We start from the raw sequence: 22,573 nt of genomic DNA on the forward strand, positions 1-22,573 counted from the left end.
CCACTGACAACCAACTCTTTGATTGCACGACCTTTGTCTGGAATTTTTTAACTAAGCATTAAAATGAGTTGCACCTGTTTTGGGCCAAATCATTATCCCTACTGTAATCTGACTACTAAGTCGTAGACCTATAACTATTAGTTTGCACTCTAAGTAATTGTGAATCTCATATTTTTTCTCCGTGTCCGTTTTGTTGACTAAATTTTTGTGTCCTATGTGAGTATTGACCCAGGGATGGAGGGTTGCTGTTTATTACACTAGTATCTATAGTCCTTTCCACGACATATCTCCATAAGGAGCGATTCTTCGTATGTTTCACAGTAGGTTTTCTCCTATCTAGTCCCTGCGGGGGGCTCTAACCCTGCGGGGCCAATTACCTAACCCTGTGGGGCAATTACCTAACACAATATAACCTAACCTAAAATAACCTATAAAAAGCCATTTTGAAAATACGCTCCTTATGGAGGGATGTCGAGGAAAGGACTATACCCCAAAGTTTTATAATAACGATTTCTTATTCGTTGGCTTAACAACTTTGGGGACTTTAGTAAATTTTAATTGGTTTCCACAAGTTTCAACCATTGATTGCAATCTGCAGAAGGTGTATTTTTGTGTTTTATCATTTGGGCTGTACATCAATTTATCGGCCATTGTCTTATCCCTTTAGATTCTGGTCCTGACCATATGTGTCCCAATCAAAAAGAGCCAACAATATTTTTGTTCTGATTAGTGGCGCAGCTAGGTAAAATAAACAAGGATGACAACGTCCATAAAAGCGAAACTCCTAGATAAGACGGTAGGTCAAACGAACCCTAAAGCTTGTCAAAACTAAATCATCATAATATAAATTTTCTAGGAGTTGCGCCCCTAGTATCTAGGGCATCTGCATTCAAAGGGGAATAGAATTAGCAGAAAAATTGCCCAAAACTTTCTCAATAATGAAATCTAAAAAACTAAACAGCCTTAAACCATCCCGGGACCTAAGTGAAGCTTTCCTACAATAGAGAAGTCAATCAGATCAGTAGTTATTGAGATCTTAAGCTTCAGACAAACTACATTATATAAGGATAAACCTAAACATGCAAAGTTTGCAAAATTAACGTTGTTAGCTATAAGTATCACACAAACAGACTCTAATTACAGAAAAGCCTCGCTTTTAAGAAGGTCTGTACTCTGATGGTTGATCTAGACATGTTAGAATTGGCCTAAATAAATAAATTTATAACATGATGATATTTCTAATTCTAAGCAATTTTGAAGATGAAAAAAATTTTTGATACTAACACCAAAAAGTTATATCATATATGAGGAATATGTAAATGGAAAAGCGGCTGAAAAGCTGCTTAAAAGAAGTCTGACCACATGGGTGTTTCATAATTGAGAAGAAGTTGCAGTCTATTAAATTGAAAAAAGCTAAAAAAAACTAGATTTTTATTTTAGTCGGAGAGACGGACGGACATTTCATATTATAGATTAGTTTCACTACTCATAAAAAAAGGCAATATTCTGTCGAAATATAAAATACATGAAAGAAATAGAGGAGCTGTTTTCAGGAAAGTAGGGGACACCTGTAATTTACACTGGGGTACCCAAAGTTTTATAACTATGTAATCTTATTTCATTTTGGGTACTTTAATATAATTTTGATTATCCAAACGAGTAGTGTCCAAACTTTTCTACCAAAAATTACAATCTACAGAAGGGTAATTTTGTTTATCATCATTGGGAATGTACTTCAATTGAACGTCCATTGTCCTACCCCTGTAGATCCCTGGCTGGTATGAAAAATAAAACTCATAAATATTGATATTGCATTGTAAAATATGTAAAATACAGGAAAAAAAAGGAATAATAAAAGAATATGATTCTTAAAAGCAAAGCTTCCTTTAAAAACAGAGTATGTCCGAACGTCCGTCCTTTTTCATATCTGTATGTTAATATATCACAATGTAAAGTTTACAAGGTTTCGTGATTTTTTTGATGATTTATTTTGTGTTTATTTTATTATTTTTTTTCATTAAATGTTTTCTTCAGAAGGATGCAAAACTGGTTTTTACCAAGCGGAAACAAATATGATTTGTAGCAATTCTGGAATATCTATTTATTGCTTTGTATTATACCTAGTTAGATTTTCGCAGATATTAAAATAAAAAGCCCCAAGGGTCCAAAGGCCCGGTCTATCAAAACTGTAATTGATTTTATAATTTTTATTTTGATATTCCCTATAATTCTGTGATAGGTACTCAGATACAAAAGTTGAGAAGATAAGAAGTAATTTGACCCAGGGATCTAAAGGGATAAGAAAATGGCCAATAAAGTGATATACATCCCCAATAATTATACACTATATGTTTAGATCAAAATTAGTGGTTTAAACATTTGAACACTCAACTTCATCCAATCATCCAATCAAAATTAACCCAAAGTTGTTAAGCCAACGAATAAGAAAACGTCACTAAAAAACTTTGAGGATTAGTGTAATAAACAGTCCATTGTCCCCACTCTCTCTGATTTTTACCTATATTTTACATACATTATTTTTATGAACCTATTATAGAACAGATATAAAAGATATAAATATAAGTTATATTATTCAAATACAAAAAGGACTTTCCTCAAAGTCACTATCGAACACATACCCCCCCCCCATACACGTTTTTTCATGGAATTTAAAAATACTGGGCGAACTTTTTCATACGCCTAACCCTGTAACCTAACCAAATATAAATTTGTATATCAATTTGATCTAAAGCAAATAGAATCAAATGAAAAGCTACCTTCCCCCCTTATTTTCAATTTATTTCAAATTAAGGATAAGGTTTTTTTTGCTCGACTAGGGACTTTGGGGGAAACTTATGCTTCGAATTTATATTTATTTACTTTAGAAAGCCCTCTTGTATTTCAACCCCTCTCATCACTTGATAAAAAAAAATTTTTAAAAAGAAAAGTTTAATCCTTTTAAACTTTACAACAAGTAGGGTGGATTTTATTACAATAGATATTTTATTTTACTACCTACATCTTTACATAAAAGTAACATGATGTTTGTCTGTCTGTCTATAGATTAAGATCTCGGTAACCGCTATACCTATATTGTTTACCTTAACAGCAGAACTTCTTTTAAGGACAGGGAATGTTTAACTCTATTTTGAGGGATGGTATCTTTAACGAGCTAGAAAGTGTATAAATTAGTAAGGTTTTTGCTTGTCCATTAAGATCTAGCTATCTACTTAACTGATAAGGTTCTCAATGTTAAGGAAGCTTCACATTGGTCATGAGATTATTGTAGTCATATTATTTCTTAAATTTAGACTTATTTTGTATTTAATGTAAGTTAGTTTAGCTTTTAGCATTAAATTGATTGAATTTTTTCTAAAAAAGAGAGATTATATTTACATTTTAAAAGAATCGTTTTCCCATCTATTACTTTTATTTTCTATTTATCTGCAGGGGATACGGGATAGTAAATAAAAACGACTGATCTTTGTGTATTTGAAAGCATCTCTTTTTAAGCGAATTTTTTCTACATCATGGTCGGTTCAAGGGTCTGGAAATCTTTTATCATCAAATCATAAATGTTAAAGTTGTATAATATATTTTAAAATTGAATTGATGATGATTCCTGTAAATTTTAAAACGTGGTATCTCTATAATCATACTAGAAAGTCCGTCTATCTTTTTTCTATATTATACATTTTGGCTTTTAAAAGAAATACCTTATTATACTTTAACTTCAATTTTGGTATATGGATTTCTAAGACTATTTTTTTTATTTTCCTAGGATTCCTATGACCATAAGGTATATTTTCTTCCCATTGTCCTATCCCGTTATCTCTGGGACCCTGTAAATTTAGAATACATTAACGTTCTTTCAAGTATAGCAAAATCATCAATTTATATTTTTATCAACTAATATAAAAGTATTCCATAGCCCATGCCAAACTGTAATTTTTATCTATGAATAACAAACAAATATAAATCATGATTTTTTTATCTCTAGCTGTCTATCTAAAATATCAGTCTAGAAAATCCTTAAACGTTTTTCTCGTATTCATTCGAATCCGGTGGATAGGAACCGGTTCTCATCCATACGAAAAAACTATGTCTAGCACCGAATTATATCCAGCTTTCTACGAATATAAAAATGTACAATCAAAAGATTAAAACCAGTTTTTTAAGCCCGTGCATTTGGCACCTCTGGGCTAAAAAAATGGTTTTAATCTTATAATTGTACATTCTTTATCCGCGGAAAGCCGTTTATAATACGATGCGAGAAATAACTATTCTTTTTTGGGCTGACGAACGGACAACGTGAAGTATAGTAAAGTTTTTCTTTTATAAAAGAAGTTAGACAGAATGGTTTGGTAGAAGAATAGTTATTTCTCGCATCGTATTATAAACGGCTTTCCGCGGATATAGAATGTACAATTATAAGATTAAAACCAGTTTTTTAGCCCCGAGGTGCCGAAGGCACGGGCTAAAAAAACTGGTTTTAATCTTATTATTGTACATTTTTATATTCGTAGAAAGCTGGATATAATACGATGCTAGACATAGTTTTTTCGTATAGATGAGAACCGGTTCCTATCCACCGGATTCAAATGAATACAAGAAATTATCGTATTTATCTTGTGGTAGAACTAGACAGACAAAAAGGTTGGGCCAGCTAGGCCAGGAGTGAGTAAATAAAGGATTAATATTAAACCAGGTAAAGATTACAGCTTGTGAGGTGATTTCCATCAATGTGTTTAGTTTGCATTAACACCCACCCACCCCCCCCCCCTTGCTCTATAATAAAGTCCTAAAATGTAAATATTTCAATAAACATTATCCTGTATCAAGCAGTTTTTCAACAAGTTTACTTGCAATTTTGCTTCGACTCTTATACATTTATATTCTGATTATTCCGTTCTGACTTTATATAAGTGTTAATGTTCGTTTGTCCTACCGTTTCTGTGCTTTGCTTTTATGGATGTTGTCATCCTTGTTTATGAACAAAGAACATCAATATTATCTCTTTGTCCGTTTAGAGATCCATGTTTTTTTTTGTCAAACACTTTTTATGGAAATTGACATTCTTGATATCACATTAGCTTTGTTCTCGTGATTTCAGTTTCTATAGTAGAATAAATTTCCAAAAGGACTGATAGAAAACATTAAGAACAGTAAAGGTTTATTCTTAAAGTTAAAGCAATGATTTCAGGTATAGGGAAATAGTGGGTTTTATTCTAAAGAGTATTAAAAAAAATTAAGGTAGTGACCGATTTTTGTTTATTGGCTAGGGTCAATTAGTAAAGCTACCCATAGCCATCACACCATTTTGGTATAAAATTATTTACCACCTTACAGATAACCAACTGACTTTTGTCTGAAAGTCCTAACATTTCGGATGTTAGTATCATCAGTTAAAGAAAATTTAAACCCAACATCTCTCTTATACAGCAAGTTGACATGATATGAGATATCATTTACACTTTTGTCCCAATCATTCGTTTTCTTCTATTGTTCTATCCCTGTTTCTATAATTTGGATGTAGATGGCAGGTCTGTAATACGTGTGTAATAACTATTAGAGTTATACCTTGGGAAAGAGAACTAAAGAAATTATAGGATATATTTTATTTAAAGTTTTTGGCCAAAGTAGTAGAATGTATGGGTGCATGTACAATAAAGATATCTTTTTCTGCTTTCAAAAAAATTTCATAAAAGCTAATATTGTTTACTAGCTTTGAAATTGTATTGTTTATCGATACAAATATAAAAAATAGCTTAAACAATTTATTTTTTAGATTTTGTCTTAACCCAACAAAATCTATTTTGATCCAAGGGACAGGTATAGTATAAGTTTATCACTTTCACGCCTGACATAACAGAATATATAACCTTGAATTAGGAAAGACCAAGTTTGGTGCTTTCCCCTAAAATGTCTTTCGGTACAAACACCCCTCCCCTCCCCCCATCCGGATATCCAATATAACCTAAAGTAGCCTGAACTAAAGTAATAAAGAAAAAAACGAAAAAACAACAAAATAAAAGCTGGGGTTGGAGTTGGGGGGGGTTCTTGTGCTTGTGTAGGTACTTTGAGAGAAATCGTCTTAACTTTTTTTCTCTTTTTCTTTGCCAAATTGAGTAAGAGATATCGATTTCAGATTAACTAATAGGGAATATCGAAGTGTAAAATTTATAACCTCTAAAGGTTATACTGACCTTGCACTTATAGGCTACGACGATAATGTGATTCATGAAGGTAACATTGATGGGTTGGAGCCAATTTAGTGAGATAAACATAAACCCTAAACCTCTCGCCCGCCCACAATTTTTAAAACTCCTTTGACAAAAAAAATCCAAAAAATTTCTGTGGTATTAACAATCGCAACATTCCAAAATAACTACAAAGTAAAAAGTTACTTATAATGCTTTCGGTATACTTTACTTCTTTAACGTCTGCATATACCCGAAAATACACATTACACATGCAATAAATTGAATACATAGATTTTTTTGTTTTATGCGTTCTTAAATCGCCTTTTCCTACAACAAGAGTGTAAAATAGTAAAATTGTGCATATTCTATTGAAATTTCTTCTTCTTCTTCAGGATTAATAGGAACAAACTATATTTTTTGGAATGGAATGGCTGTAGAATTTGCCCCTGGAAAAATAAGTAATAATATTTTGCTTTTTCTTCTAAAATGTAATGTAGAGTGGAAGGTCGATTTCACCCCCTCTCCTTTAAATAGAACTAAAATTGTTTAAAATGAATGGATAAATATATAAACAATAACATGTATAAAAGCCTTGGCTTACTCTACAACTTCATTTAACATTCAATTTAAGTTTATAAATTTGTAAAATAAGTCTTAATGAATTTTGTGAAAAATCCTTTAGAACTTGAGAGTTGAGTTGAAGATCAGGGATGCCAAGTTTTACAAAATTGTCCCTTAGTTTAATTAATGTACGTTACAGTATGGCTTCAAAACCGAAAAATATCCGCTAGATTAGAACCGGTTCTTCTATAACTTTTAATTCATAATGATATCAGCAGAAAGCTGTCTGTAATACGTTGCAATAATAATGATTTCTAAGCTAAACTGGATCAAATAACTATTCTTGATTTTGTAGGTTGTGTGATTTTTATTATATTTATTTGCAACCCAAATAAAATCTCTTTCTGTTTTATATTATTTTTTCCTTTCTTACGCTTTTTCTATCTCTCAATGTCTGTCTTTTATTCAGCAAATTTCTAAACATCTTTACTAATATTTGATGTAATTGTACATTCTTTTATTAGCGCTAGCTGCTCTATAACTCTATAACTTGGTCCGTCCGCCAGTCCGTCTGTGGTATCCGCCGAGGATAAATGGCAGACACCGGAGTTCAATTAGATTACGGCAGTGTGACAGACGTGGACACCTTACTATAGAGAAGCTACGCTTCTCTAGCATTCACTAGATAATAATCAACATCTATTTCAGTTGTCACTTTATTGAAGGTTTAAAGGATACTAAAGCTATATACAACAAACAATAACTACATGGATAGGAATAAATAATCATAACATAAAAAGCATTATAATACATATACAATAGTCAGTTTGGGCAATAATGATCCCCCATCCCTGGAAAGGGTGGGGGGAATTAAGAATACAGTTAACCATAATAAAACATGACAGATTCAATCATTAATTCTAGGCATAGGGAGGGGGTCGTCAGACCCCTTCCCCAGGACTCGGGGGAGGGCACATTGACCCTCCACCGAACCCCGGTCAGGGGTGCCATATGCATGGCTCACGGTTGCCGAATACCACAACTCTCCCCTCGGAAGGCTGGGAGAGGATTCCCTACCAGACTTCCGACAGTGGTTGAGGCCTTCGGTCCGCTTACTTATGGCTAATATATGTATATACAGGCGATAATGATTCAATGGAATCCTAGTGGTGAGTGTTTCTCAGGGTTGGTGGGCTCCCAACGTGGGGTAGAATGCAGAGGCTGGCTTTGGTTGGACACGTTGGTCAACGCCGGCAGGTGTCAGGTTGGCAGGTGGCACAGTTGCTGCTGGGACAGTCAGCAGTGGGGCATGCTGGTTGTTGTTGGCCGCGGCTGGGGCACTGGCGGCCAAGTTGACCGTCTGGGCAGCGGCCTGCCCTCCCGTGGGGCCGCGGGGTCGGCCAGAGGGCGGTCCTGGCCTACCTGGGCGGTCATGCCCGCTATCGGTTGATTGCATGGACACCATTTCCTCGGCTGCTTCCCGGCCGATGGGTATGGCATCCCAGTCTACTGAAAAGTCCCGGGACTTGGCATGGGTGAGCCTGGCTCTAGCCAGGGCCTTCCTATACAAAGTTGGATGGTACAGGAACACTTGTGACACCGCATTCAAGGCCGCTCGGACGCCTCCCTGTGCTGCTGCCAGGGAAATGATGGTTAGGTCCCCCAGCAGTTTGAGGATCAACAACAGCAGACACAATATGGCTGCGCCATCTCCCCACTCGTGAACAGCTTGTCTGAACCCAGCCCAGACATCCAGGGCGGCCTCTCCTTCCTCCGCCAGTCGGTCGATGTTGTAGGACACTATCCCATGGTCACCTGTGGCCGAACAACTGCCTTGCTGAACGCATGACCCATAGGACAGGCCGGTCAGCATGGCGCTCTTATATGCTGGGAACGCCAGCAGTTGCTGCCAGTCGTTCAACTCGGCCTGCGAATACAAACCCCCTGAACTGAAGTCATCCAAGGGTTCTGTCAACAGCTGCCTAGGCGTATCCAGCGGGGGTGGCCTCTTCTTAGGAGCGGGGGTTAACTCTATCCAGCCTTCCTCCGCGTGCACAGTCAGGGGGTAGGTGGAGGAGCAGGGAATCTTGGTGGCGTGGCCGCTGTACACTCGTGTCACGGCGTCCACAAACCCTGTGGGCTCTACTGGCACTTTGTCCCAACACTCCTTGTGTTCACGGACAACATATTTATTGCGTTGGCAGGTAAGCTGGAGCAGGACATCTCCCCTCAGCACCGAGAACGTGCTCCCCTGGACGCGCACCGGGTGGGCCGGGTCTAGTTGCTGGAGCTTCCAGCAGTTGGCCGCCACTTCTTCTGCTGCTGTGCTTTTCATGCGGGTCTCCAGAGTAAATCCAATATAACCTGCATGTATCTGGGCCTGCAGGGGAACATCCACATCCCTGGCCGATACTCTGGGTAGCGCTGCCGCGGCTGGGTCAGCTGCCACGAACAATGCTGGGTGGTTGGTGGCATGGGCCTCGAAGTCGCAGTTCACTATTGAGGTGGGGTTGGTCATGTTGATGAAAAACTGGGCCTGATGGTCAACCAGGAACGCATCCATCACTAGGCTGGGCTGGAGGCTGCGAATCAGCCTCAAGGGGCAATCTCTCCCCAGGTGATCCCATACGTAGGTGGCTTCCCCAGTGATGCAGGACAGCTCTGAATGAGGGCACTCCAAGGTCAGGTGGTCAGATTGGGACTCCACCCGTCCCTCCTCTACTACGTAGGTCTCTTCCTTAACCAGCAGCCGTCGCTCCTGGAGCACTAATTCATTGCGGTACAGCTGGCCCTCGAAGTGGACGTCCTCCCCCTCACAACCCACCCCCTTGGGGCTGTTGACAAGGGCGCCCACCATGTCGAGGGTGAAGAACAGGGGATGGTTCAGTTGGAACGTCAGTGGCTGGGTCTTGCCTGGCAGCGTGTAGACACGGTTCCTGGCCAGGTCTCGGCACGTTTCTGGATCTATCTTGGTTGGCCTCATGAGGGTGGGGACCGAGGTCACCTTGAGGTGACCCCATACCCCACACCTGAATGTCCACTGGGACACAGTGAGCTGGCAACTGTATCCTGTTGTTTCCCTCACCTTGACTTGCTGCAGGACGTGTACTTCATGGCCCAGGGGCACCTCCTGGTGTAAGGGTTCCGTGTTACACATCTTCTCCTTATTGTAGGCTGTGACGTGGGTGGGGTTGGCGCAGTCCCATCCCACCAGGACGTAGCTGGTTGTAGGCCACACGGCTGCCAGCAGGATGCCCCACAGGACCATCCACCAGTGAGAGAAGCTTCCAGGCAGCCATCTACCTCGCACACGCGGCTGGGGATCTTCGGCTCGGGTCACGGCTGCTTCTTGGGGCTGGACACGGCTGGGCTGCTCCTGGCTAGATACAAGTTTCCATTGAGCGTTATCTTTGTGTGGCCGGGGCACCCCGATACCCTCCCCAATGACAGACTGGCAGGCGACTGGCACTTGCCTGGGTGTCGGCTCCCCTAGCCCCAAGTGGTCCCTTCCCTGGTCCAAGGCATGCCCAGTGGCATGGGGCTGAAGTGCGTGTGGCACAGGCTCGCCCTTACTCACGTCCCTCCCCTGCCCTAGGAACTCAGGTGCATGTGGCACAGGCAAGTCCTTATTCTCCCAAATTTCAATCTCCCCAGCCTCTGGTGCAGGGGGCACAGGCAAGGCTGGGGTTTTACAATGGCTTGGATACAACACATTTATCAAATTTAACTTATCCTGGCTCGACTGGGGTTGCTGGGTAGTTGGACTCCTTCGGCTGGCAGGGGGCTCTGGATGGCACGTAGTTGGGCTCTCCCTGCAGGCTGGTGGCGCTGGCTGGCTGGGGGTGACGGGTGTCACCCCTTCCTCTGGGACTGCTGGCTCGTTCCAGGATCCAGGTCTCTCGGTGGCGGCGACGGTTGTCGCCCCAGGCACTAGGTTGGAGGCTGGCTCGTTCCAGGATCCAGGTATCTCGGTGGCGGCGACGGGTGTCGCCCCAGGCACCAGGTGGGGGGCACTGGATAGCACCCCCCAGTCATCACAGGTGGCGGCGCCGGGTGGCGCCCCATACATCGATGTTGATGCGCTGGCTAGCGCCTCCTGCCTCTCTCGTTCAGCGGCCGCCAGGGCCTCCCCGTACATCGTCTCAGTGACGCTGGGTAGCGCCTCTCCACTCTTGCTGGGTAGGCTCGGCCAAGCAGGCTCCATCATGTTGAGGCTAAAAGGCTGGGGCCTCAGGACTTCTGGCTCGGCGATGTTGTAGGGTTGCACCAGCTCCGGCCCCAGGTGGTTGAGACTGAAGCCCAGGCCAACCCGGTTGGGTTCAGCCGCGCCGCCCAGTACGTTGATCCTAGCTGGAACGGTCCCAAACTGCGGCATCCCGTCGGCTTGGTCCGCGGCTCTGGGGGCGGCTGCTTGCTGCGGTGGTGCTGGGGGCGGGCTCCCTTCCATGTGGGCCACTCTGCTGGGCTTCCCTGGAGGGGCACCCTTGTCGGCGGTGCGCCTGCGGCTGGCTACCTGGGCCCAGTCAGCCCTGCACTCGGCCGCCGTGTGACTGTCGTAGTGGCAACGCTCGCACTTGGCAGAACGGTCACGGCGTGGCTGGGTGCGTCTCTCCTCTAGGCTAACTTCCATCGGCGTCGGGCAGTCTCGAGCTCTGTGGCCTCTCCCCTGGCAGCGGAAGCAGCGACCTGGAACCTTGTCATCTGGAGCGACCCTCCCCATCTGGTGGAGACCCGGAGCCAAGGCGCCAATCTCCATTGGCTCCGACTCGTCATATTGGGGCAACTGGATGCAGGCAGATCCAGTCAGCCCGTCGGTCGAGTCCACTAAGCACACACCTTCCTTCAGTTGCTTGGTAATCATGGTGACGGTAAACATGGCCTTACGAGTGTACTCAGGTACACTCGTAATTTCATGTCCCATCATGATGCGTTTTACATTGGCGTTACGAATTCCACGATTTAATTCGTCCACCAACAACTCGAGATCCTCATGGCCGTAGGCGTCCCTATACAAGGCACACTTAGTTGATATGTACGCTTGTATAGGTTCTGTCGAGTGTTGCTTGTAATCCCTAAACGCTTGTTTAAGCGTTTGGGATTCAAAAGCAGGACGAAATAGCATTTCACACTCGGCCTTGACCTGTTCGTAGGTCAAGGCTTGGCCTGCCTCGCCAAACAGATGGGACGCCATTTCCGCCGCTTGCCCTACCAGTGACAGTAAAAGGGCGTTGCGGCGGTTGAGGGAGTCATGGGGTGGCACGCGGTAAGCCGCCCATGACATCTCGAGTCTGCGGATATGTGAACTCCAGGATTGCTTGGGCGGTCCTCTAAACTCTGGCAGGTTACTCAGCATCAGCTTGCGGTACTCGGCTGGAGCCGGCTGAGGGTCATCCTGGAGCCATCCTGGGGCTTGGTCACCTCCTGGCGCTTGCGGCTGTTCCATCGGGGCAACGGTTCAACGGCGGGACGCAAAGTTATAAAGTAATTAGAATAAATGGTTTGTCACTAGAGGCTTTCTAGCCTAACAGCCAACACTGTTTTTATCACTAGGTTGGTAGTTAAGTTACAAAAATATAGCTTAGCTGTGTTTATCACTAGTTGGATTCTGAGGTGGTAGAGTAGGCTGGTAGGGGTAGATAGATGTTGAGGGTCTGAACTGCTGTCAAGAACTGATTTGGTTTTCCTCTATCACACTATAGCTAGGGGGAGGGAGCTTAGAATTCTTTATTTTTCTAAAAATATCCCTGTTATATGCTATGGAGTAGCTCCGCTCCGGTGTGTGTGTGTGTGTGTGAAATCTCCCGTCCTTGCAACGCGCTTACGCACCGTCAAATCCGCGCACACGGGTAAAACGCGCACTTATCCCTCAACTCGCTCTCTCATTGGTCCGCTTGTCCGTTGAATTTTATGATATTTCCGCACTCCGTTGCGCTGTCCGTAAATGGCGCTCTGTGTTCCCGGTCACTAGCTCCACACCGTCGACGGACTTAGGTTAGTGTGGGTAGGAGGGGGGAAGCGCGTGAGGGGACGGGGGTAAATCCGTCCGTTCCCCCGGTGAGGAAGGGGGGAGTGCTGTGGGTTTGAAATAACTGTGTGATGAGGTAATGGTGCCCTTTCTCCTTAATCCTAGGCTTATCTATTATATCACCTTGATTGTATTTCCTTCAGTGGAGAGTGGGCTCCTCCCTTTCCTCTGGAATAAGGGGTGTATTGTTGTTGTGCTGTAGGGTTGAGGGGATTAGATTGTGTATCAGGGGCTTTATGATATTACATTTAGCTTCTATTTGTGTCCTTATCACAATTACATAACAGATTTGTTTACCAACCCTGTTCTATTTTTAGTTGTTATCACAATACACAATAAATCCAAGCCTGTTCTATTTTTAGTTTTATCACAACACAACAATTTGTTTGCCAATCTTTGCTCATAAATCTATTGTTTAGCCATCACACCAGGGTGGTAATCCCTGCAAATGTGATATAATATCTGTTTTTCTAGATGGGCGGCTGCGTTGTAGCCTCTCAGGATACTTGGAGCTGACGTAGTTTTCTCTGTTTTGGTGCACTACACTCGTATGTTGGCTCGCAGCTCGCAGCTATGTGGCGTGTTTCAGCCTATCGGCAGCAGGGAATGTCCCGTCCTGCTAGCGCCGCTGATCCAAATCCGGCTGATGGCGGCAGGGAATGTCCCGTCCTGCTAGCGCCACTGGTTCGGATCCTGCTATCTCTTGCAGTAAAGTTGGCCTATTTTCAGCCGTTTACACTTATTTGGCTTGTTTCAGCCGGTCCGCAGGCCTGTTTCAGCCCTTTGAGCGCTCAATTCTCCGTTAGATGTCGGCGCTTCTCGCGGTTCTTCGTCAGGTTTCGCTGTCTCGCTTCCACAACTGCCGGATGCAGAGTTAGACTTTGCTGTCCAGGGTGGGTAATTCAGGTTGCTTGTGTCAGTTTTGCCAGTTTCACTGCTGGGAGTACCTTAGCCTCAGATGCGCGTCTGCTCTACACTTGTGGTTTGCCGTAATCTCACACAGCTGTCACCAAAAGTTGTGCACTGTGGGCTACAATTGAATCAAGACAAAAGTAAGTGCCGAGCCCTGGGACCTATGAAGGGTGAAAATAGACATAAATCCTTGATGATTCCAGGTGGAGACAAAATATTTTAGCGGGGTCTTTTGGTTTTTTTTCAATTTAAAGTTCTGAAAAAAAATTGAAAAAAATATAAAAATCTTTAATAAAAAACAAACAAAAAATAATTTTCAATATTTTTTTTACTAAAAGATACAAACAACTTATATAAATACTATAAGCTTTAAAAAAATCACAATTTTCAAATTTAGACTTTCAATATAAAGATTTGTAGAAAAAACCTAACAACAAATTCTAACATATTTCTGATCAACATAGCAATAAAACGTCTTTTGCAAAATCTTTATAATCATAAATAAATAGCACTTACTAAAGACTTTTTTTCATTTAAACTTATACTTTTCACATTAATTAACTTTAAAGATTGATTTTTTCTAAAAGAAAGGTTGCGTGATTTTTTTATTCATAATTAATTGCCTAATTTTGAGATTCAGATAAAAAACCTTACTACTTTATATTAATGGATAACCTTATAGCAGCGGCTACGCCTCTAGAGGCATATGAGGCCCTTGGGTTGGGGGGGGGAAGTCGAACACCCCTTACAATTACAGTTTTTTTTAATGAATAAGTCAAAAACATTTATTTTGGAGAGTTAATTCTCTTGGGATAGTGGTGGTACCCTTTCCTAAAATAGTTATAAACCTTACCAGGACATATGAAAAGCTACCATGTAAAGGAGAACCATAGTTCACAAAGACTCACATAGAACCTGTTACTTTATTACACAGAAACTCTACAATCAGAGTATGTCTGTTTGTTCATCCGTCTGTATAAAAACAATACAGAACATATTTATTTTGCTATAGCGGCTACGCCCTTAGAGGCCTTTAGGGGCACTTAAGAGGTGAAGAAGGGGTTTAATTCAACAACTATATTTTTATTTTAGGCTTAAAAAGAAAAAGTTTGTTTTGTGTGTTGTGGTCCTTTTTTAAGGGGCGATTTCTCTTCTCTTTCTCAAAAGAAGTTATAAACCTTCCAAGGACCAATGAGAAGCTACATAGTAAAGTAAAAAAAGAACCATATCAGTTCTTAAGCATCAGAAAGATGGACAAACAGACATCAATCTATTTTGTATCATAAATAGTGCTTTAAAGTAGGAAGAGAAATATCATCTGGAAAAAAATAATTTTCCTATCGTTTAAAAGTTATATCCCTGTATAAAAAAGATAGGATGTCCGTGTGTTTTTTCTGTCTGTGCCTAAAGTTCTTGCTAACCGCTGGACCAATTTGGTTCTTCTTTATTGACCTATCTTTTAGACTGATAATAGGATCAACATATTAAGGAGTAGTTTAGTGTCTATTAATCCTTATATAAAAGTAACAGTTTCTGTGTCTGTCTGTTTGTGTGTGTGTTTGTGTGAGGGTGTCTGTCGGTACCGAAGATTCTTTGTAACCGCTTAACTGATATAGTTCTTCTTGGTTCAAGTTTTTCATGGTCCTGAGAAGTTTTGAGTTTAGAAAAAATTAGTTCCTACCCAACATTTAAAAAAAACTTTTTCTTTTACATACTAAAACTGAAAGTAGGGGAGGGGTCAACTTCCCCCCACTTGTCAAGGGCCCCTAGATGCCTCTAGGGGCAAAACCGCTAGTGATAAAATAATTTTTATCTTGAATTATAATTAAAGTGTTCTTTTTCCATTTAATAAAATATAATTGTAATTATCAACCTCAAAGAATATCCAGAATTAGGTAATTGGATTTAACAAGGGAAAAAGACAACATCCATAATTAGTAAAGCTCTTAAGTTTAAAAGAATACAAATAAAGAAAATAGCAAGTGTAAGGAAAACAAAGTGTAACATACAGATACAAAAATATATTAATCAGAGCGAGATGGGACAATGATCTGTTTATTAGACTAGTCCCCAAAGTTTAATATAGGAATTTGTTATTCGTTGGCTTAACTACTTAGGGGACCTGTTGCGATTTTTGTTTGGTTGGATTATTAAATTAAGTGCCCAACATTTCAACCATTAACTGAAACATACAGAAGGGTTATCCATGTATCATATTTGGGAATGTAAATCAATTTAGCGGTCATTGTCTTATCCCTTTAGATCCCTGAATAGTAATTAAAAATGATCAATGGTTCTTTTTTTTCTATGTAGCTTCTCATTGGTTCTTGGAAGGTTTATAACTTATTTTGGGAGGGTACCTCCACCATCCTAGGAGAAATGAACCCCTAAAAAAGGACCCCATTTTACACACAAAAAAATAACTTTTTCTTTTTAAGTCTAAAATAAAAATCTAGTTGTAGAATTCAACCACTTCTTCTCCTCTCAAGTGCCCCTAAAGGCCTCTAGGGACGTAGCCGCTAGTACCAAATAAATATATTCTGTAATGTTTTTATACAGACAGATGAACAAACAGACATACTCTGATTGTAGAGTTTCTGTGTATATATGTATCTTTATAATAAAGTAACACGTTCTATGTGAGTCTTTGTGCACCAAGGGATCTCACTAACCACTGAACCAATATGGTTCTCCTTTACATGGTAGCTTCTTATATGTCCTGGTAAGGTTTATAACAATTTTGGGGAAGGGTACCATCACTATCCCAAGAGAATTAACTCTCCAAAATAAATGTTTTTAACTTTTTCATTAAAAAAAGCTGTAATTGTAAGGGGGGGTTCGTCTTCCCCCCCAACCTAAGCGTCCCTATATGCCTCTAGAGGCGTAGCCGCTGCTAGTAGAGTATCCAATGATATAAAGCAGTAAGGTTTTTTATCTGAATCTCAAAATTAGGCAATTAATTATGAATAAAAAAATCACGCAACCTTTCTTTTAGAAAAAATCAATTTTTAAAGTTAATTAATGTGAAAAGTATAAGTTTAAATGAAAAAAAGTCTTTAGTAAGTGCTATTTATTTTTGATGATAAAGATTTTGCAAAAGACGTTTTATTGCTATGTTGATCAGAAATATGTTAGAATTTGTTGTTAGGTTTTTTCTACAAATCTTTATATTGAAAGTCTAAATTTGAAAATTGTGATTTTTTTAAAGCTTATAGTATTTATATAAGTTGTTTGTATCTTTTAGTAAAAAAAAATATTGAAAATTATTTTTTGTTTGCTTTTTATTAAAGATTTTCATATTTTTTTCAATTTTATTTTCAGAACTTTAAATTGAAAAAAAACCAAAAGACCCCGCTAAAATATTTTGTCTCCACCTGGAATCATCAAGGATTTATGTCTATTTTCACCCTACATAGGTCCCAGGGCTCGGCACTTACTTTTGTCTTGATTCAATTGTAGCCCACAGTGTGTGGTATCCGCCAAGGATAAATGGCAGACACCGGAGTTCAATTAGATTACGGCAGTGTGACAGACGTGGACACCTTACTATAGAGAAGCTACGCTTCTCTAGCATTCACTAGATAATAATCAACATCTATTTCAGTTGTCACTTTATTGAAGGTTTAAAGGATACTAAAGCTATATACAACAAACAATAACTACATGGATAGGAATAAATAATCATAACATAAAAAGCATTATAATACATATACAATAGTCAGTTTGGGCAATAATGATCCCCCATCCCTGGAAAGGGTGGGGGGAATTAAGAATACAGTTAACCATAATAAAACATGACAGATTCAATCATTAATTCTAGGCATAGGGAGGGGGTCGTCAGACCCCTTCCCCAGGACTCGGGGGAGGGCCATTGACCCTCCACCGAACCCCGGTCAGGGGTGCCATATGCATGGCTCACGGTTGCCGAATACCACACGTCTATTACAGAGTAATATTACAAAAAAAATAGTTTTTCTAAGAAATTATAACAGATAGATGTCTGATTTTTTTAGGTTAGATTCTCCAAGTGTTGGGCATATTTGATCATTTGATTGGCAGTTTAACTGCTCCTTGACTAGTTTTTAGAGGCTTGCTTATTTCAAATTAGTTTTTTTTTCTCAGCTATTATCAATGATAGATACCTAATTTTTTTTCCTTGGATTCCACTAATCAATTTGCATATTTTACTATTTCAGGAAGTATTTTGTCAGATCAATTCTTAATCAATTTCGGCCAAAACGTGTTTTTAATTTACTTCACATAGGTACTTTGTAAACTTTAAGCCTAATTCTTTTGTATACAAAAAAAAACTTTGAAATGAGACAACACATCACACAGGAAGAAAATGTTATTCTAAAAATCTTGAGTTTCAATGCTACACTTTAACTACTTATTATCATAATTGTTCTTGTTTTTTTATTAAAGTTGATAGCCATGAGTATGAGTGCAGGAAACTCTTATAAAGTTTGTATGCATGTGGGTGGGGAGTGTTGCACTAATTAATATTAAAATTATCTGGACACAACAATTTAAAAATACCATTAAATTTTTATAATACATTTTTCAGATATATAATTAGGTTATTTATCTCCATCCTATAGTCTAGAGACCAATAGGATTTGTGCTAAAGTTTTTACTTGTTCATCCTATAAACCAGTAAACAACCATTCTTGAGAAAAAAAAACTGTTGGAAAGTAAAATTCTCTTACATTTTACTTTCAATAATGCCTTGCTTAACAGAAACATATATATATATATATATGTTTCTAGTCCATATAATTTATTATGTCCATTGGAGAACTCTAAATGTGACATAAGCATTTAGTGTAAGGTCGTGGTTATGGTTGTTGGGAAAGATTATGGGTATATACACTTTACACAACTTTAAGTAAGCTGTCCTAAATAGTTAGGTTTAGCTAAATTGCCACATACCAATTATAGAATAGAATTCTTAATTCATTTTATAATTTTTTTAAATATATCAACTGAAAATAAATGTTATAAAATGGGATCTTTTGATACATAAAATTATGTTGTTGTTTTTTTTATATGCATGCATTATATTAACTTATGTAAAATTCATGTTTTGTTTGTGAGTTAACCTTTTATGTAATTAACAATATATATTTACAGTTGAGATATAGCTTGCTGACAATAATAAATTTAATTTTTATAGTTGCAAGCATATAAATTGATGTAAATAACAATAAACATTAAATCATTAGATTCAAAAACCAATTATAAATTCCAAAATCTTTTATTTATAGTTTAAAACAGATCAAATTGTTAACAATCATTTCAAGAGGAAAATAACCTTTGATCACAATGTTAGAAAAAATATTACTTAATTAAAGATGTTACTTTTCTGTTAACTGATTTGAAGAAATGGAAAAAAATCCGAAGAATGAAATTTGAAGGTAGGCAAAAATTCCTCTGCAAAGCAAATTTGATGGCAGTGTTATCCATATGGGATTGCTTTGGAGTTATTCAAAATATGGCTTTTATTGTTTAAAAAGTCATACTTTAATGGCACGTAATTTGGGGAATTTTGTTGTAAAGTTGGCTACCCTATTACCACTAAGGTGTTTATTTTCCCCAGCCAGCACTGCCACCACCACCGCTGCTGTAACCACTGGAGAAACCACCACCTCCACATCCACCACTTCCACATCCTCCACCACCGCTAGAGAATCCACCATGGCCACCTCCACTGCTGAATCCACCACCGCTTGAAAATCCTCCACCACCGCTGGAGTATCCACTGGAAGGTCCGCTAGAAAAACTGCTTCCACCGCATCCTCCACTTCCACATCCACCACCGCTTGAGAATCCACCACCGTGTCCACCGCCACTGGAGAATCCTCCACCGCTTGAGAATCCACCACCATGTCCACCACTGGAGTATCCGCTTGACCCGCCATTGGAAAATCTACTTCCACCACTGGAGAATCCACCACTATGTCCACCGCTTGAGAAGCCACCACCAGAGCTGAACCTGCTGCCACCACTGGAGAATCCTCCTCCACTGCTGTAGCCACTGGATCTTCCACCACTGCTAAATCCTCCACCACCTATGTAATTATATTCATATGAGTTTGAATTAATGCACAGTCTAAAGTAATTTATTGTGGAAATATGACTTGTCCAGTTAATATCTTATTTCAGAAAATTGTTCATAGGTAAATTTCAAGAAGTTGATATTATACGATGCTTAAATATTAATTGGAAATTTTTTTCTTTTCTTAGCTGTTTGAAAATTTCAAGTTTATTTTTGCTTGTTGACTAGCATTTGCTTAACTCATAAATTATTGACAAAATTTTATCTAAAGCTTATACAACGACAAAAAAAAAATTAAAATTTACCTCCACAACCACCATGACCACAGCCTCCGCCACCACCACCCCCTCTGCCCCCACTGTAAGCCACAACTACAACTCTCCTACCACCTCCACCATTTCCATAGCCACCTCCACCTCCCCTGCTCCCCCATCTTGGGGAGGGGTTGGTCACCATTAGGGCACAGCTCAGAACAAGTAACTCCTGAATGATTTACATTTATTTCAAATTTCTCCTATTTCTTCTTTTTATAAGAGGCTACTCTGTAAGTGTTTATGCCTGTCTGTTATGTTAGTTTCTTAAAATATGGCACCTGTTAAAGAATTAAATTGTATTGTATTTCAAAACAGATAATGTTTAATTTAAGTGTATAAAATGTTACATACCAATGGACAATTAAATGAAATGCTTATGCTATGACAAATTTAAAGTTTAAAACTGATCAAAAGAGACAAAATTTGATATCAATAAGGATTTAATGTTTTACCATGGAGATAGTAAAAATAGAGATGTAATTAGTTTTACAAGCGGCTCAATTACTAGAGGCCTCTAGGTGCACTTGAGATGGAGGGGGGAATTGATGAAATCGAACTCCTATTTCTAATTTTAGTTTAAAAAGAAAATGTTTTAAAAAATTGGGGGATTAAAAATTTTTTAGCAAGATCCTTCAGTGCAGACAAAACACAGAGAGACATCCTGTTACTTTTATATAAGGATATGTGTTACCTTAAACATATTGTTAATATTTAGATAGAAGCTGAAGTCAACTATCTAAACTCTGTTCAGTTGGATGACTTCCCTTCAACTCATACTCAATCTTACCATGCACTGCCTTTTATATGCAAAACTTTTACTAGGATGCTCTGCACACAATTACTGAGTCATCCTGCCATAAACATTTTTTTTGCACTTGTATTTTAAAGAATATATATATTATTTAATTTCACTATATTAAAACAATATTTTTAGTTAATAACCTGTAACATATTTTTTTATCCGAAAACAGCTGTCTATAGTAACAGGATGTGTGTTTGTCTCTGTGTACTGAAGGATCTCGCTAACTGCTGAATCTACATAAAACTTCTTTACAATATATCTTTGCATAGGCCCTTGGAAGGTTTATAATTATATTCTGGGAGGGTGCAACCAACCTACCGAAAGAAATCACCCCTAGATAATTCAAAAGATTTTTGACTTAAAATTTTTATGATATATAGCTTTCCGCGTACAGTAAACTGAGGTTCCAAAATTACTATCCAACAAAACTGGTATTAATTTTATTGATTTTTATTTAAATTTTTAAAAAACTGTCTGCAATGCAATACAATACATAGTTTTTCAGTATGGCTTAAAACCTGTTATCAATTGGTTCCCCCCCCCCCCAACCCCATTTTTTATTTTATCTTTTTTTAAATTAAATTTTATATTTTGGGGGGGAAGGGATAATTTTTTTTTCTAGGGGCGATTTATTTTGGGAGGGGTGATACCCAAAATAGTTAAAAATTCTTCCCTAGACCTATGAGAAGCTTCATTGTAAGGGAGAACCATATCGGTTGAGCGGTTAGTGAGATCCTTTCCTACAGAGTACAGATACAAGAAGCTTACTTTTTATAATACTTATATTTTATAATAGGACTAGCGGCTTTGCCCCAAGAAGTATTTTTTTAAAAAATTAAAGATTTCTGGTGCTGACATTTTTTGTGAAGTAACTGCCTCAAAATATTTTTTTTTTTGGGGGGGGGATTAATATTTGGGGGGGTTTGGGTTGTCCCACCCCCTCAGGAAAATAGCTTAAAACCACCACAAGACCAGTAGGTATGTTCCCTGAAGAGTAGAGCCCAATCGGTTCAGTGGTTACTGAGACCTTAAGCTTCAGACGGACAGACAGACATCGTTCTACTTTATATTATAGACTAGCGGCTACGCCCCCAAGAAGCCTCTAGGGGCACTTAAGGTAGGAAGTAGAAAAGTAGACCTCAAAAGAGTAAAAAAAAATTGGGGGGGGAGGGGGGTAAATACAACCTCCCCAAAAATAGTTTAAAACCTTCCCAGGACCTATAAGAAGTTTCACTGTAAAGGAAAACAATATCGGTTCAGCGGTTAGCGAGATCTTTCGGGACAAACTTTATATAATTTGATTGATTTCTTTGTTCCTGATTTGGTGCAACTAATAAGTGCAGCAGCTATAGGAACATTGCAGTCCAATTTTATCAGGGATCTTAAGGATATACAATGAACTTTAAATTGATATACATCATCCAATCATTTTTTTGAGTCTATAGATAAGATAACATATAAAAGTTTAGGTAAAGTTCAAAGTTCCCTTCATCCCTGAATTCGACAACAGGAATATGGACTAACAAGTTTTTTGTTGTGTATTTACTAAAAGAAAAACTTTTCTACAATTAGGGTCGTTTTGTACGTACATACGCCCATAACGGATTGCTTTCTTTGTTAATTTATGCATGCAAAAAACGTTCCATCATTTTTAAGTTTGACATGTTGATTCTTGAGGCAATTATGTAAAATTTTTTG

General features: G+C 39.1%; 2 protein-coding genes across 2 annotated transcripts in view; one reads left to right on the plus strand and one right to left on the minus strand.

Moving 5' to 3' along the window:
- RpS20 (ribosomal protein S20) overlaps positions 1-22,573 on the plus strand; it is a 186,072-nt gene that overhangs the window by 10,915 nt on the left and 152,584 nt on the right. The gene's annotated exons all lie outside the window — the stretch shown is intronic.
- LOC145334928 (uncharacterized) lies at positions 18,940-20,887 on the minus strand. Its single transcript, XM_080180565.1, has 3 exons — positions 20,765-20,887; positions 20,065-20,242; positions 18,940-19,772 (listed from the first exon to the last, which is right to left on the minus strand). The coding sequence occupies exons 1-3, from the start codon at positions 20,771-20,773 to the stop codon at positions 19,288-19,290; spliced, it is 672 nt and encodes a 223-aa protein (XP_080036691.1). The 5' UTR covers positions 20,774-20,887; the 3' UTR covers positions 18,940-19,287.

Source organism: Acartia tonsa, chromosome 13, assembly GCF_053477335.1.
Source record: "Acartia tonsa isolate MP-2025a chromosome 13, ASM5347733v1, whole genome shotgun sequence".
In the NCBI taxonomy this organism is placed as follows: domain Eukaryota; kingdom Metazoa; phylum Arthropoda; class Copepoda; order Calanoida; family Acartiidae; genus Acartia; species Acartia tonsa.

Excerpts from the sequence above, each read along its gene's own strand:
- LOC145334928 (XM_080180565.1), bottom strand. Across the intron at positions 19,773-20,064 it reads TGGTCATGGTGGTTGTGGAG|GTGGTGGAGGATTTAGCAGT; the intron begins GTAAATTTTAAT and ends ATAATTACATAG.